The following is a 17030-nucleotide window of genomic DNA, read 5'->3' on the forward strand; positions in this document are numbered from 1 at the left end:
GTGTGGAAACAGTGTTTACCTCGCGTTTCATGGAGAGTTCGCTGCCTAGTACAATGCCAAGGTTGAGAGCATGGTCATTAGGTGTGGGGTGGGACCAAGCTCCATGGGCCACCAGGAGTCGTTCCAGAATGTGGTGTGTCTGCCGAAGATGAAGACTTCCACCTCATCAGTGTTCAGTCTGAGGATGTTGTCTCTCATCCATGTTGCAACGTTCCTCATGCAGTTGTGGAAGTTGGTTTTTGTCTGGGTGGGGATCGCTAAGAGATGGGACTAGTTGGGTGTCATCGGCATAGGAGATGATGTTGAGGTGTGCTCTGATGTCTGCGAGTGGTGACATGTAGAAGTTGAAGAGGTTGGGTGGAGGGAAGAGCCTTGGGGTACTCCACAGATAGTGAGCTTGGGGTGCAAGGTGAAAGGGCGTTGAGAGGAAGGATGCCATCCACCTGAGTGTCTCGTCTGCAAATTCCCATCTGGCGAAGTCGCTTGATGCCTGTGTGGTGGGAGACTGTGTCAAAGGCTGTGGAGAGGTCCAGGACAATGAAGGCAGCCATTTCTCCCTTGTCAAGTAAGGCTTGGATGTCATCTGTTGCTGCAATCAGGGTTATCTTGGTGGTGCTGTTAGCTCAGAAGTCTGACTTACAGGGGTCCAGTAGCTTGTTTCCTTCCGGATGATTGGTGAGATGGAGATTGATGGCTTTCTCCAGGACTTTGGTGGGGAACCATAGGAGGGGGGGTGGGATGGTCATTCTGGAGATCTCTGGGGGTTTTCTTGAGGAGGGGCCTGACCTTCGCGTGCTTCCATGTATTAGGGAAGATGGTTGTAGTGATGGAGACGTTAAGGATGGTGGTGATCTGGTGGCTGATCTCAATGCTTCCGAGGTCGAACAGCCAATGTGGGCAGGGGTCTGTTGGTGCTCCTGAGTGAATGGATTTCATCAGGGTGGTAGTAGTTGGTGTGCGGAGTTTTTCCCATGCGGTCAACGAGTAGTTATTGGTTGTGTTTGATGGGTTGCTGAGGATGTCGGAGAGTTGAAGTTTGTATAGATGGTGGTTATCTTGTTGTGGGAGTGGTCGGCGAGGGAGTCGCAGGATTCTTGTGAAGGAGGGATCAAATTTTCTGTGGCTGAGGGGAAGAAAATTCTCCAATGATGGTGAGGAGTTCCTTGTTTTGGTTGGCACTGGTTTCGATGCGGCATGCGAGGGCCTCCATTTTTGTGACTTTGAGCTGGCGGTGGTAGTTGCTGAGGAATGCTTTGTAGGTGCCTCCGTCGGTGTCATTCTTGCAGGTTCGCCATCTTTTTTCAAGTTGTTTACATTCGTATTTCAATGAACCGAGTTCTGGTGTGTACCAGCTGGCTCATTTGGTGTGTCTGTTCATTTTGGGTGATTTGGTGGGGGTGACTTGATTGGCAGTGTTGGTGATCCAGGTGTTGAAGTTCTCTATCATTGGTCCAGGTTGGCAGTGATGTTTTGCTGAGAGGTGAGGAGGGAGTCTGTCCATTACTGCTGAGCTACTTTGGTCCAACTGTGGTAGGGCGCGTTATTTTGGATGGGGTACTATGTGGTGTGCCGATGATGGTTAAGTATACTATGGCGTGGTCTGTCAGGCGAGTTCTGAGATGTGGCTGTATTAGATTCTGTTGCTGGATGTGAAGAGGGGTCTAGCGTGTGTCCGGCTCTGTGTGGGCCAGTGCTGATCTACTTCTGGCTGGTGTGGTCTAGTCTTTCCAGGAGGCTGTGGTGTTGGCGTTGGTGAGGTAGTCCAGGTGGAAATGGACGCCCCCAAGGAAGATGTAGTGTTCGGATTCGACTGCGAGAGGGGCGAGGAGTTCAGCTATAGTGTCGCTGAGGCCGGTTCGTGGTCCTGGTGGTCTGTATGAGAGGGTACCTCTGATGGTGGATTGGCGTCAATGTGGAGCTGCAAATTCATGTGCCACATGGTGGGCGCGTTGTCGTTTGTGATTGTGCAGAGGATTTATTCCTTGGGCACAATGGCGATGCCTCCTTCATGTCTGTTGGCATGGCCTCTGTTTTTTCATCTTGTACCCAGTGGGAGTTCCAGTGGCGATGTCAGGTGCGGATGTGGGGGTGAGCCACATCTCAGTGATGAAGGTTACGTTGGGGGTAAGGGTGGAGATGGTGTCCCAGATCATGGTGGTGTGATTGCAGAGTGATCTGGCGCTGATCAGGAGGCAGTCGAGCTGAATCGAGAAGGTCTCGGTGTTTGTAGTTGGAGTGGTGCTGTTCTAATTGAAGCAGCAGTGTATGAAGGTGAACGCTCCTGCAGCGGTGCGTGGTGATGCCAGGCAGCAGTTGTTGCTGCATGCTAAGACCAGGGCACAGAGCTCTGAGGGAGAGTACCTGTGGGATTGCTGGGGGCCAGGGCTCCTGGCACTGGGCGCGTTCCAGGCACAGACGGGCTTGGCTTTGACACAGACGGGCTGCGGCCTCCATTAAGTTGGGAGGGGGGAGGGAGTGGCTGTCAGGGAGAGATGCGGGCACAAACACACCGCAGGTGTGACTGGAGGAAACCGGCTGGGGCAGAGGCAAGCGGTAAAAACTGTTTGGTGATGAAAACACGATACAAAAATAGGGGAGAATGAGCAAACAATTGGGCACACTAGAACAAAAATAGGCACTAATAAACCGACAAATTGGCAATATAAACTTTTTGGCAGAATACAAAAAACAATTGGGCAGAAATAATGGACAATTAGAAAACACAAACACTGGGCAAACTTAAATAGAGAAGTAGGCTTATGATGTAGGAAAAGTGCAGGTGGTGACAGCGAGAGACCGGGGGCTTGAAGGGCCGGGACGACGCCTCTGACTTACCCGGCATGCAGCAGGAGCAGCGACCAGGGCCAACAGGTTGCTCAGTGGAGCCACGCTGTGGTCTCTATTAAGTAGCTCTGGGAGGTGTTAGGGACTGTCTGGGAGAGGGGAGGGCAGGGTTGTGGGCACAAACACGGTGCAGGTGGGGCTGGTGAGAACCAGCTTGGGCAATGGCACACAGTCACAACAGTACTGCGGTGAAAACACGATACAACAATAGGGGAGAATGAGCAAACAGTTTGGCGGAATGGAACAATAACTGGGTAAAAATAAACAGACCTATGAACAAATTTAAACAAACTACTGGGCAGAATAGAACAATTGAGCAGAAACAGACAGTTGGGCAATATAAACAGACAATTGAGCAGACTTAAATAAACAGTTTTGCTTACGATGTAGGAAAAAAGGGTTGGAGGGAAAGTGAACTTGTAATAGCTCCGCAGACTTTTGCATAAGCAAACTTACAAATGCGTATTATTTGTACTAAAACTAAGTCCACAAATAATTTAGGCCCCTGATTAGGTTTGATGTTAACCAAGACCTTTTTTTAAATTAAAATTATATCTATCTTGAAGATGGTAACAGTGTTCTGAAGCAGCTACCGCACACCCCAGGAACCATCCAGAGCAATGCTGCCTGACCGCAGATCCTCCTGTCCCTCATTGTGCCCCTGCTTGACAGGGGTGAGGGCACAGAGGGCATGCTTTAGGACCATCAACAGATCCAAGCTGTGCGACCCCGACAAGGTGGCAGCCAGGACCCGGATCCTGGAATGGCGAGACCAAGCCGAGCTAGGTAAGCGCCCTGACTTCCCCGCAACCTTGAAAGACAGGGTAGGGGCTCCGGTGGGAGCCGCTGGGAGCAGGCGGGGCAAAGTATCGCGATGCAGTAAGGCTCCTGGACCGCAGAGCAAGAGCGAAGTCCTGCGGCTTGGGCCTGCCCTCCATTGAAGCACTGGTGCTAGGTGCCTAGGAAGCCCCAAACCGCTCTGCACCAAACCGGGAGGCGGACGGGTCTCTCAGCTGAACAAAACTGGATCCCTGCTCCTAGTGCCGGGTGAGCCTCTCTTCCGCTGTTCTCTTGCCCCCTTCCTCTCTGAGCCCTGGGGGCAAATATTGAGAGAGGTCCTGGAATCGTGGACTAAGGCACCTACGAAGCCTACACAGAACCCCACCACCTCCCTCCCCCAGAAGAGGACTGGACTGCTGGATGGTGAGCAGGGCACCCCCGGAGAGATGGACTGCAGGACGGTGAGAGGACCCCCCCTTTTTTTTCATTACTGCCTTAGGGGACTGGTGGTGAGGCCAACCCATCTCTTTTTCCAAGCCCGACTCCTGCCTTCTCTTCCCCGTTGGGTGGGGGAGGGAACAAACTGTGATCTTTGCGCCCTACCGCTAACGAAGGAAGCCCATTTCCCTTGAATCCCTGCTACCGTACTGGTGACAGGAGCTGCAACTGGCCTTTGGAAGTGCAGCATCAACCCCCTCTTCCACCGATGAGGGAGTTTTCAATCTGGTATGTGGTAGCCCCTTCTCTGCTTGGTACCAGCTTCCTGGTCTAGGAGCTTACAGTGAGACACTCATAACTTGACTCTTCCTGGCCTGGGCTCCCACCACCCCCCTGGTCGCTGCACTGGGAGCCACCCAGCTGCAGTGATGTGGCGGGGTGGCAAAAAAGACTAACTCACTGCCCACAACTTTCATGCCAACCCCCCCGTCGCCCAAGTTGATCCTGGACGGTGCACCTACTGATCCTTCCGGCTGCTCGTGCTGCCAGTGTGGGAAAAGCAGGCCACTGAGAATGCCTCTGGACACCACCGTGGTGGCGACACAGATTTTCCACCGGGAGATGGGCCGCAACAAACCTCCCTCACCAGCTGCGGCCCAAACGAAAATGGACTAGTTCACCACCCTGCCTCTAACACTCGCTGAGTCAGGGGGAGGCCTACCCGAACATAATCCCTCCATCCACACGCTGACCTGGACATCTTTCTCCAGGCCATTCAAGACACTAGGTAGGTGGTGGTAACCAAAGTGGGGAGGTCCAGGTAGAAGTCTCTCTTTTGTGCCAGGGCCTGCACAGTGTCGCTTGTTGCGTGGCAAAGGCCACAACCCAGGTGTCCTCTCTAGAGAACAAAGTTGCCGGTGTCAAAATGCAGATGTCCAAACTGCATACCACTACAACATCCCTGGAAGAGTGCGTTGAATGGAGCGTGGAAAAACAAGCTCAGATTTATCAGTGTGGAAAAACAGGGAGCAAACCTTCTGGAAAAGTAGTTGAGATCCTGGGTCTGTGCCAACAAACGGTCTAAATGGTTTTTGGTGAAAGGGCACATACATCCTTGGTGAAGTGACCACCACCTGAGGCCCCTCCACACCCACTAATCGCTTGCATCCTTAATCACGAAGACCCTGAAGCCTGGGTGCTAAATAATCTACGAAGATTCAGATTTTCCCGATTACTAACGTACGGTCCAGCAACACAGACGCTCCTTGGAGGAGGTCAAGCAAAAGCTCTGCGCCCTCCACCCTCAATACATGCTCCTCTTCGCAGCCAGATCGAAAGTTATGGTCAACTCCTCCACCCACATCTTTGACACTCCGGAGCAGGCATGGGAGTGGGCAACAAAACACCACCTGTACCAACAAAATGAGAATCTGAGACACTCTGGCGGGACACGGGTGACACAGGCCCACCTCCTCCTCCCAAGCGCCGTAGAGATGAAACACAACGTCCCCAGAAGGACTCCCCCTAGCAAGCATTGGGGGGTCGGCTCTCTCTGATCTCGGACCACCACGCTGCTGCAATCTGCGTCCCTGAACCATATGTTCCACTTTTAGACACTCTGGACCTTTTTTGCCCACCACAAAGTCTGTAGACTCTCCCCCTCGACACAAGGACTGCTGACCAGCGGGGACCTTGGCTTGCTGATGAGGTGGGTGGAAGTGGTGTCGACCCTGCACTCCTGATTGTGGTTAACCGCATGTATTTTATGCGTTTTCTGTATGGTTTGCTGCTAGAATATGATGGGTCAGGATGTAATGCCGTTGGGCACTAAGATCCTTAACATACTTGGGGGGTGAATTCAGGGCCCCTGGTTGGCTCTCAGTCCCATCTAAGTTTTGTCAGTTTGGGACGACAGATGCTTCGAGGTTGGACGTGTGGGGAGGGAGCTAATTGAAGGGGTGGGTTGTTCGTTTTATGCGTTTTAGTTTGTTCGCACACAAGTTCTAAGCTTCAAACACATCAATACTCACATTGTGATAGCCCACCCTCCGTGGGATTTTCAGGAGGCCCATCCCCACTGGTCCTCCTGACACTTCCTTCTCAGAATGTTTTCTCTTGTGATGCTCCCTCAAGTCGTAAATGGTGAAAACTGCCTCCCTGATTGCATTAGGTGATCAGCTTTCCCGCAGTACGTTAAACGCATCCAACCAGACCTGGTTATGCTTCACAAACCCACCTTCTGGGCCTTAATGTCCTTCCAAGATATGCAGGAACACTACCAGCTTTCCCGTAAACAATGTCATCAGTATCTACAGCTCCGCCATGCCCTTTCTGTCCAACTCACACCAGATACACATCTCCCCGAGTTAAATCCCCTGGAGGCCAAGCTCTTATTTGGGAAAGCGAGACATCTACACTGTTTACCACTCCCTCATTCTTAACACCCCAGATTGCTTACCTGGGTTACAGATGTGATGGGAGACCTTGATGAAGAGGATTGGCGTGAGGACAGGATGGCTGCAAGGAAACTGGCGATCTTCTCCCACCTCCGCATGATCAAACAGAACTACGTTCACATTGCCTACCTGACTCCCCAACGTTTATACCGAGCTGGCAATACTGTCCAAGGACACTGTGCATGCTGTTAACTTGCAGAAGCAGACTTCTTCCGTTCGACCTGAGCTTGCCCCAGACGGACCCCCTTTTGAGAGGGTATACACAGGGGCAGCTTTCCAAGACTTTTGGGAGTCAACTTGACCTCACCCCCCAGGAGGCATTGCCGGGTTTGCTGGAAGAGGTGGGTGGCCCGAGGATGGAGAGGCTCTAGGATGGGGTGGCCACAATGATGGCTAAATGAGAAATTACTCTTAGGAACCCCCGTCTTTGGTGAACTAGAGGAGGGGTGTCGACTAGTGCACCGACTAGAAACTGCCAATTTACGAGGTCCCGGGATGCTCCCAGAAGCATCAGAAGATTTGGGGTAATTGGTGGGAGTAGCATGGGTTTAATGTTGCAACTTCTTCAGTATATACCTTTACCCAATGCAGGTAATGCTGAAATGTAGAGCTGGTCAATGTGTCATTAGTGTACTTTGGATTAAAATAAATAAAATTGGTTATAAAAAGAAATTCTCTCTACCAGCTGGCTTTACGCTGAGTGACAGTATTCAGCTCTTTCACAAGGAGAATATCGGCACACAAAGGACAAAATCAAAATAAAAACTTGCCGTCTTTGACCCCAAACAATGTCCCGGGCATCAGACTTTAGGAATGCCACACATCTGGCTAACTGATTCATGGCAACTAAAGTCGTGACACAGATCGCACGAGGGTTATACTGGACAGTTATCTGTCTTGAATGTGCAACATAGTTAAGACATTTCTAGAACATACACTTTTATGGTACACGGACCGAAAATAAAGTATACGAATGGAATGGAGAACGTGTGCAGTCAAGTTCAGCAAATATAAATAGACTGGGTGTAAGTACATCCAGTGGTAAAGATAGTAGATTTTCTATGACACGTCTAGTGTCGCTGCAACACCTTCAGATTGGTCACCCTTACGTTTAGAGTCAATCAGTTTACACATTGCCACTTTTTTCACAGTCATCTAGAACTGAACTGTTTTTTTTTTTTAAACACAACTGTGTTACTTGATTTGCAATCTTCTGAGCAGTTCACCTTCATAGAAGAATTGAATATTATGAACAATTGCAATTTAATGCTAAAATGATGTCATGCACGAATGAGCAATAGATTCCATAAGCAAGAACACCGATGAAAATGTACCTGAGCATCAATGACATAAATTAAAGCTCCTGTTCCTCTGAAAATCATTTCATAGTCGAAAGTGGGGTCAAAAAAATCCATCTGGCCTGGAAAGTCCCAGATCTGAAAATTCACAAAGGAGCTGTTCGATATATCGTCCTTATAAATTTTGTTGGTGCTCTCCAAGAAGAGAGTCTCGTTGGGTGACATCTTATGGAACACCACCTATGGATTTGAAATAAAAGTCACTGGTTATTGGGCTTCAATGAATAGCACATATCTAGTCAACTGGGGTCTGACCACGGGCAAAATAGACATGATGGTCTCCCTGGATAAACTGCATAAGAAAACAGACAGAATGGAAACCAGATTCACAGCAGTAAAGAAAAGATTTAATGCCATGTCCAGAAAGGTTGTAGACACGAACTCCATAGTTAATGTTAATGCCCTTGAGAAGGTATAGGAATCTGGTACACGTTTCTTCTCCAGACCACCTTTTTTTGTTCAGCCTTTGATTACCCTCTTATCTCCTTGCCGACGCACAGATTTATATCACCATCACAGGTAACCTTGTACCAAAGTATTGTTACTGCTAACCCAGCAGTTGCCCTATTAAAATTAGTTGCAATCTCAGTCCTAGCCTATCGCAGCTACCCACTTATTGCTGTCTAAGCCATCTAGTCTTTTCTCTCACTACCTTAGCACGCCCATCTCTTTCTTTGCAACACAATCACATGCATTTACCTGCTTTATTAAACTATAAAATAATTATTAGTAGTTCTTGATCAAACAATAGTATGTCAATGTCACCAATGGCTAATCACTTGGGCCCACAAATCCTAATTCAGCCTGCATTTGCCTCGCACCATCAATATATCAAACCAAGTGCTTCTCTGAGTGGCTGGTGACTCCCACCTATACCCCATCTTATTATAAAAAAACTCTAACCCATTAAGACAACCAAAAAAAGGCCACCACCGTCACAACGTACAACGCCATAACCAGCTCACATGGCAAACTTCTGTTGTTACCAAACTGGGTGTGTGTAGATACCTACTGAGCCCCTATCCACTCAATTGAAACTACAGTTATTTTAGTTAGAGGGCCAGGCATTCACACAAGAGTCTGGAAGCATTCAGGTAGGAAGTTATTTATTTCATGTGAGGCTCTTAGGTTACAGAAAGGTCTAGTCAAGGCTCCATCCTTTCTCCTTGTCTACCTCCTTGTTTCCACTGAACACCATACACCTAAAAGGATATTACATAATTCAGCATTGCAAACACCAGCTCAGACGGAGGGGAAAGTGAAATAAAACACAGGAAACTACACACCCTTTTCTTTCGCACTAAACAAAGAATCCCTTTCACATAAAGTACATAAGCAATCATTCACGATTTTTTTATCTCCATCAACTCTAGCTTTCACATTCACCCAACAAAACCATATTAAACTCTCCGATATCCAAGTAGACACACAAAGACAACAAACAGCAGACACAGAAACTCTGTGAGGGGTCCAGATATAAGGATCCTAATAGCCGATGTCACACAAAAAAAACGAGACAACCAAGTTATTGACTGCCATTACACAATGGTCAAAAATGTGTACATCTTGCAACCTTCTCAGACATAAGGCCCTACCATCAAATGTCTGCACACTCACAATGACACCATACTACAGAACAGCACACAGGACATGCAATCACAGACACTCGGCCGTGCAACAGCCAGGGCATCGAACCCACCAGCTTTCTTCGCGAGAGGGTTTCCAGTCATCCCTAAGCCTACACATTCCTGGCACACACAACAAAAACTGAAAGTTTGAACATACATCACCTGCCATTACAACTACACTCATACACAAGGTCCCCAGGAATCCACCTCATATTATTAAACTACGTAGGAAATAGTCATAACTCTTACACATTCTCCCTCTTTCACAAGCAACAAACAACCCAAGCAGGACAAATCTACTCCACCACACACAAAAGTATAGCTCAGCACTCCAACAAGCCCAACATCTAGTCACACTAGCACCCAAGCCAAAATGACCAAGTGCCAGGACGAAAACAGCACATATTATGTACCCAGGCCCTCTGGAAACTGCACCAGAAAAATTTGGAAAGACGCCCGTACACAATGATGACAGCCTCTAGTAGGCGTGTATTGATATCACAACAATTAAACACTACAGCAATACCACCGTTAATACCAGGCCATACCTGCAGGTAAAGAAGACCTCCCCTACAACACTCTAAAACTACATTAAATACTGTCATTCAAACAACACTGACCGAATCCATTAATGTAATTAAAATGGACCACAAAACAATCACAAACGTACTCTGCATCCTATACAATAGATCTTTCAAATCTTCCATTCATACAGAATGAAGACAAGGGTGAAATCTGTGGGTATCACCGACAACACTCAAGTGAAAGTTGTGGCTATCACCCTGAAAACCACATGGTACTACACTTCCCCACATTTTCATTCCACTGGGTACTTTCCTCTTCATCGTCTCTTAACATGGTACTTATCTTCTTCAACTTAGTACACCATGAGGTACTCACCCATACTTATGACAGGATACTATTCTTCCCAAACTTTGCATACCATGTGGTACTCTCCCATCCAACTTCTACCAACATGGTACTGCTCTGGCACTACACTCAATTTCTCAAAATGGGGTCCTACTCTTCCCCACATCCACAACATTTGGAGATTTAAAACCAACAGGAATCTATATAGCATACATATGGGTACTCACCTAGTTCCTCAAACTGCTATGTAGACTATTTTGAGTAAAAGTAAATGCTCACTCAGTCAGTATTCCGAAAACAAACTACAGATGGATAATTTAAACATCCTACCTGTTTTGCAGTACAAAGCATTCAGTACAACACAACCGTTAATTGCAATTCTCAAACAACAGAATTCACGATAGGGTCCCTCTTCACCTTCATATAACCCTTGCCTCGCCATATATTCATATATTTTGCCATTTTCATTTTGTATTTGCTAATTGCTTGTTTAATTATTTCACAATCCACTGTAGAGTCACCCCCTCTTTACATTCTAGAACCAGGTTCCTCAAGCGTAGCAGCTCAAAAAGGTAAAACCCTTTGACTTGATTTGAAGTAATCCTGTATAATAACAAGATGGCATGAAGAACCTTCCTTGCTCCACTGTAGCCCACTCTTAATCACCAGTTGAAAGGATTATTTTCCAATCTGGTAAGCTTCTCAAACTCGATTTTGGATGATACATTGAAATTTGATTAAATTAAAAAAAAATAAAAAAAATAAAAAAAAATCTAACAAACAAAAAAAAGAAAGAGCTGTAAGGTACCACTTTCAAGTTGTAGACCATTGTCCAATGCCAACTCTTTTAGAATCCCTAACCCTGCATAAAAATATAATCTAATCTAAATATGCTACTATATTCTCTATCGTGACCTTGCCTACTATCCTTATCTCTAGCAACTTACTAAAGTAATCCACAAGGACAATGCTGAATAATTCCTGCCTAGATAACACCACAAAGGGAAATATAAAGTTAATAGCTAGCACCCTCCACAGTCCATGTTTCAACTTCCACAGGTTTAGTAGACTTATCACTTTGGGCATAAGTAGGGCATACACATACCCAGGCATCTAGGAGAGAATCATTGCATGCCACCCGTAATATTCACATGTAGGACCTTAGGTTACAGCAACTACAGGTAGGTGCTGTCTGAGCTCCATCCAAACTCCCACTGTGTCTACGTCCTAGCGTCCACTCCACACCACACCCCAACATAACTCACTCTCAGCATTCCAAATACCAGCTCAGACACGCAGGGAATGGGGAAACACAGGATACTGCAGCTGTCTGTTACTCTTTCACAATTTTCCTCTAATCTCAGAAATAGGTTACTCTTCTGTCTCAGATAGGAAATGAATGGTAGTAGCAATTTCCAGGACAGGTTATGGACAATGGTAACATAGACAAGCATGGTCTAGCAGTAACTCTGGTGGGTTACAGCCTGTGAAAGGATAAATCAATGACCAGAAACATTAGTCAAACACCAAAACAAGATGGGAGGATTGCTTTCAGTACGTCAACCACTGGCAATTGCTTGGTGTAGCACTAACCCATCATTCTTTGGCCACCAAGCTACCTCAGATTAGACCCAATAATATGAAAATCAGCCCTGGCCCTGCACCAATAGGTACAAACCAGTCAAAATGGACACCCCAGGTCCTCTGAACCGGAGTTGGCCGGATGAGAAAAAAAACAATGAGTTGGAATGTGTTGAAAGGAATTCTCCCATCCTCGTCGCCAATGTTGAAAGGATGATTTGTAATCACGAGGTAAACCAAAGTAGAGGTTTATTGGTAAGTTAAAGGAAGGTAGTTATAAGTAGATAAGTTGCTACAAGCTGATTAAAGGCTAGTTCAAGGCCCCACCAGAAGCTGCATCTTTGCTGCTCAGCCCACTCTCTCTGTCATTCCTCTAGTCCACCAGGCACACCAACATTCTACTCAGTCATCAGGCACTCCAACATTCCACACACACACTCATGCACATACTGGCTGAACAGCAGTAAATCTAAGTACAACATAATGCTAACATGAGCGACTGCCAGTGGTCAGACCTATTGCAAGCCTTCCTCCCATGACCTTTCGTTGTTGGAGTACTAGTTATGTTAGTACTTGTAATTTCTCTTTTACCATTAGAACACTAACCTTAAGATGCCCAGCATAATGTGTTGTTGTTGTCTGTACAATCAGGACCGACTGATAAAGTTATAAGAATTTGGCATGCAGCCACGTTGCAGCTTGTTAGTTCGGCTTACCTTCTGGATGGAGGACTTCCCACTGCGCCGCAGCCCCATGAGCAAGATGCGCGGCTTGCTGTCTGCAGGAGCCTCGCTCTCCTCCAAGTCCGCCTCCTCCACCCCATAGCCAAAGTCCTTAGGGAAGGAGTCCACTGGCCCGTAGCTACCCTGTAGTTGCTCCTCGTCCCCGTACTGGATAGACATGTCCGCCAAGTGAGCCTGGTCCTGCCAGAAGCAAGAGGGAATCGCAGTTTGGATTAACAAGACTTCCACCTCCGCCTGCCGCGCATCGGGCAAATGGGAGGCCCTGGAGAGCCGTGACCTGTCACACTGGATACCGACCTCACGCGCTCGAGTCTGGACCGCACCAGTGACACTCGTAGACTTCCACTGTCAAGGGAGTCCCCCTTATTCAAAATCAGGTCCCCTGTAGGTCCTCTTCCTTTCCACCGAACTCCTCGCAATGGCCACGCCTTGCTCTCTTGCTCTTACCGATGATTGGCTGTAGAAAAGCAATCCAAACCTCTGATTGGTTAACGTCTTACGTCGATCGGCGGATTAGACGTCAAGCTCAGCAAACAGGTTCGGTGTGTCGTGGATCATGTGCCTAGCCATCACCTGACTGGCAAAAAGCTGCTCCCGAGTCTTGCGGTTGATGAAGAACGATTATGCACTTTGACCTCACAGCTGGCGCAGCCTGCTGGAGAAAAGACAAAAGAAACAGAAAAGGGACTTTGACTAGTGGGAATGAACTACGGGGCCATCTTTCAATGGAAGCCAGTTCACTTTTGCGTTAATGTAATGACTTGTAGAAAAGGTAGTTAGGGTTTGCTTAATCGTAACTGGACCAGCCATTTTACCTGTCTCTGTGCAATCAGCGTGATCATCCAAAGTTATACATCAATAACATTTTTATGAGAGAATCAGAGGCGAGGTTATGGAATAACTTTCTTCATATTAGCATACATGCCAATAGACCCGATTCAGGCGGGAGTCTACCGATTTTTCAAGGCAAAAATGGCTTTATTTGAGATGTCTCCCGCCTGAAATTGCATTATCTATAATAGAAGTCAATGGGGAATTTTCATTCTCCCGATTTTATATTGTAAATCTCCCACGTCCCTGTCCTAAAATGTTGGCATGTATGTATTAGCGGCGACCGTTCACGTTTCCGGAATGAAGCAAACAAAGAACTACATGTCCCAAACAAGTAGAAACGAACTACAAGAGCATGGAACCAATCAACAACAGCAAACAGCTTTAGGTGTCTGCTACATCGTTGCCAATTGTTCAGCCTGCTTTTGTGTGCCCACGCTATGTTTCAATTGATGTAGTGCTTTTGTCTAAGGTCAAATGAAAGCGCTTCTAACGGGCCGGGAGTGGTATTTACTCCCTAAGGACTTTGTTGTTACTCAACTGGACCTGGTCAGCATATTACTTCAATATCCACCAACATTTTAGAATAAAAAGTAAAACATATTAGGCTTCACAACAAAGAAAGGCAAATATTACAGAGAAAACTGCAAAGAAGCGATGGAGTCAGCAAGTATAAAAAATATAGATATTAATTTAAGTGTCATAAAAAGACCCATTGGTGCAAGAGCCAAAGTGTCCAGCTCTAGCAATCTCCAACCGCTTCGGCCTCAATTCAAGCAAAGCTCTTACATCAATGAATTCTAAATTACCAAACATTACATAAGTGAATTCTAAATGACATGGATAAATTCCAATGACAAAGATAATTCCATATTCTTAAATGAACATAAAAGAAAGAAAAAGGATATGATTACCACATGTATCAATCATCAAACTTTTCGGATTCTTGGTGCTCTCTTGTAATACGAGATTACCCTCATCAGAAGAATCCTGTGTAATACTTCCATCCCCCGTAGGTATAACCTCTTGCATGCTCATGACAAGGTGAGCTCGTCATGAGGCACACTGGAGCTGTGCTCATGACAAGGTCAACTCGTCATGTATAATGGGGATTTGGGTCCTGCAGCACAGGACGGGAAAAGCCTTAGCAGCCAAGTGGTTAACCTGAAGAGCATCAGGATTGTTGTTACTCCTACTAGAACTTTCAGCAACCACACCATACCCAGTGGAACCTTGAACAGGAATACATTTCCCTCCATTATCACCACACCACACTTCAGCATCCACAGCCTTTTCCTGTTCAAACAAACATTCCTGCCCAGTTTTGAGAACAACGATAGAGCTCTTGTTGCACCAACCCTTGTCCATTAGCAAAACAGCTCAATCAGTCACTCTCTCCACTTTTTAAGGAACAATGAACTTAGACAAACCTTTACACACTAAAGTGGGTTTGATAACACACACCCAATCAACCTCTTCAACACTTTTGTTTTTAGCCTTATGACAGGCGTCATGATAAGATATTCCATAAATGCGGGGATCAGTTATATTACTCCTGGCTTTGGCAATGCAAGATTCTAAGGTATCAACTTTTGCACTCTTACCAAAAAGAGGTGTCAAGAATGCTTTTACTTGCATTTGGAGTAATATGATAACTCCAAACTTTTTCCTTAAAAAAATCATCAAACACATCAAGTTTGTTCTCTAAAGCTGTCTGGAACCCTTATTTTATGAACTTGTTGGCCTTCTCCACTTGACCATTTGCCCTCTCAGAATGAATACCAAATCTGCTTAAAAAATTTAACATTTTGGTAGAGACAAATTGCACTCCGTTATCTGACATAAGAATCACAGGTGCTCCTTCAATTCTAAAGATATAATCTAGGAAAAAAATCACTTCATCAGTACTTGGATGTTCAACAAAAGTGGAAAAATTGTCGATGACAACAATAAAAAATCTACTTTCCCTGCCTAAACAGTCATATGGTCCTGAGAAGTGAATGAAACCTTTTTCCCAGGGTCCCATAGGAGCATCCTGAACAGACAAAGGCTCAGTGGAAATGTTCCAATGTTTGTCAGATTTAGCAAATACTCTACATGTATCCACTAACTGTTCAACACAAGCATCTATTCCCGGCCACCAATAATGAAGTTTAAGTAATTTTTTTGTTCCAGAAACACCAGGATGCCCAGAAAGAGCCAATTGAATACGTTTGTCTCCAATACCTACAGGTGGCACAAATAAGTCATGTCTCATCAAAATACCATTCTCAATGCGGAGTTCATTGGAAACCTGAGCAAAACTTCGTAGAGAAGTTTCTAAATTCCTGCAAGGTGGCCAACCATTAACCACAAAAAGTGTTTAACGGTGGACAAAATGCTATCCATAGCCACAGAATCATTCCATTCTTTTTCACTAACAGCAGGATAACAAGAACTCACATCATCTGACATAGCAACAACACATTCATGTTGATCTGTAATTTCTCCCTCACATTCTTCAACAGGAGGAAGCAAACAATCCACAGTAAGAAAAATTCCACCAGGAATGTGCTGAATCTCGAAATTGAATTCCTGTAACCTGGCAATAAGTCTAACAAGCATGGAAGAAGCATTACCACTTATGACCCCACCCATCATGTAGAAAAGCGGCTTGTGATCAGTCACTAAGACAAAAGGGCGCCCCCACAAAATGTTTTTAAATTTTTCTACTGCCCATACACAACCTTAGGCCTCCTTCTCAATAGTGCTATAATCTTTTTCAGCCCCTTGAATACCTCTGGAAATAAAATATATGACTTTTTCTTTGCCATCCACTATTTGTGTAAAAACAGCACCTAATCCGACAGCACTTGCATCCACTGTTACATAAGATTTTCCCTCAGGATCAAAAGTATTAAGACCTGGAGCCCTGGCAATACATTTTTTAACATTACTAAATGCTTCATCATGAACAACAGTAAATTAAACAGAGCTCCTTTTTAAAAAAAGTTGTCTCAAAGGCTCTACAATAAGGGCGTATCCTTTCACAAACCTTGCGTAGTACTCTCCAAACCCGAGAAAAGAACGCAATGAGTCTTTATCATGAGGTTTACTAGCCTTTTCCAAAGTGTTAACAAGATCCTCCTTGGGAAATATGCCATCACAAGTGATCCTATGGCCTAAATAATCAATCTCATTAACCAAAAACTTGCATTTATCCTTACTCACTGTCATTTCTTTACATTCCAAGATTTTTAATACAGTATCCAAAATGAGATTATGTTGATCACAAGTTTCAGCGAAAATTAATATGTAGTCCTGAAATGCTTGCACTCCTCTTAACCCCTGAAACAAATTGTCAATCAATTTTTGAAATACACTGGCCGCCAAGGCCAGCCCGAACAGCATTCTTAAAAACCTGTAAAGACCAAAAGGGGTGATAAAGGCAGTTAGATCTTTAGATGTGTCATCAAGAATAACCTGGTGGTAGGCGGATTTAAGGTCAATCACAGAAAAATA

General features: G+C 45.7%; 1 protein-coding gene and 1 long non-coding RNA gene across 4 annotated transcripts in view; both read right to left on the reverse strand.

Moving 5' to 3' along the window:
- The window catches only part of RRAGC (Ras related GTP binding C), a 112237-nt gene extending 98957 nt beyond the window's left edge, over positions 1 to 13280 (reverse strand). Inside the window, exons 1-3 of one of the 3 annotated variants that reach the window (XM_078681241.1) lie at positions 12996 to 13280; positions 12672 to 12878; positions 7853 to 8056 (exon numbers count right to left, since the gene is read on the reverse strand). In XM_078681241.1, coding sequence (XP_078537367.1) covers positions 7853 to 8056; positions 12672 to 12857 — 390 coding nt within the window. In that variant the 5' untranslated portion in view covers positions 12858 to 12878; positions 12996 to 13280. Of the gene's footprint in view, positions 1 to 7852; positions 8057 to 12671 lie in introns of all 3 variants that reach the window. The other 2 variants (XM_078681242.1, XM_078681240.1) reach the window with 2 other exon arrangements.
- A 46-nt stretch (positions 13281 to 13326) lies between these two features.
- The window catches only part of LOC144823072 (uncharacterized), an 89935-nt gene continuing 86231 nt past the window's right edge, over positions 13327 to 17030 (reverse strand). Inside the window, exon 4 of the long non-coding RNA XR_013608727.1 lies at positions 13327 to 13353. This is a non-coding gene — a long non-coding RNA (uncharacterized LOC144823072). The remainder of the gene's footprint in view (positions 13354 to 17030) is intronic.

This window comes from Lissotriton helveticus, chromosome 3_1 (assembly GCF_964261635.1).
Source record: "Lissotriton helveticus chromosome 3_1, aLisHel1.1, whole genome shotgun sequence".
NCBI lineage: Eukaryota > Metazoa > Chordata > Amphibia > Caudata > Salamandridae > Lissotriton > Lissotriton helveticus.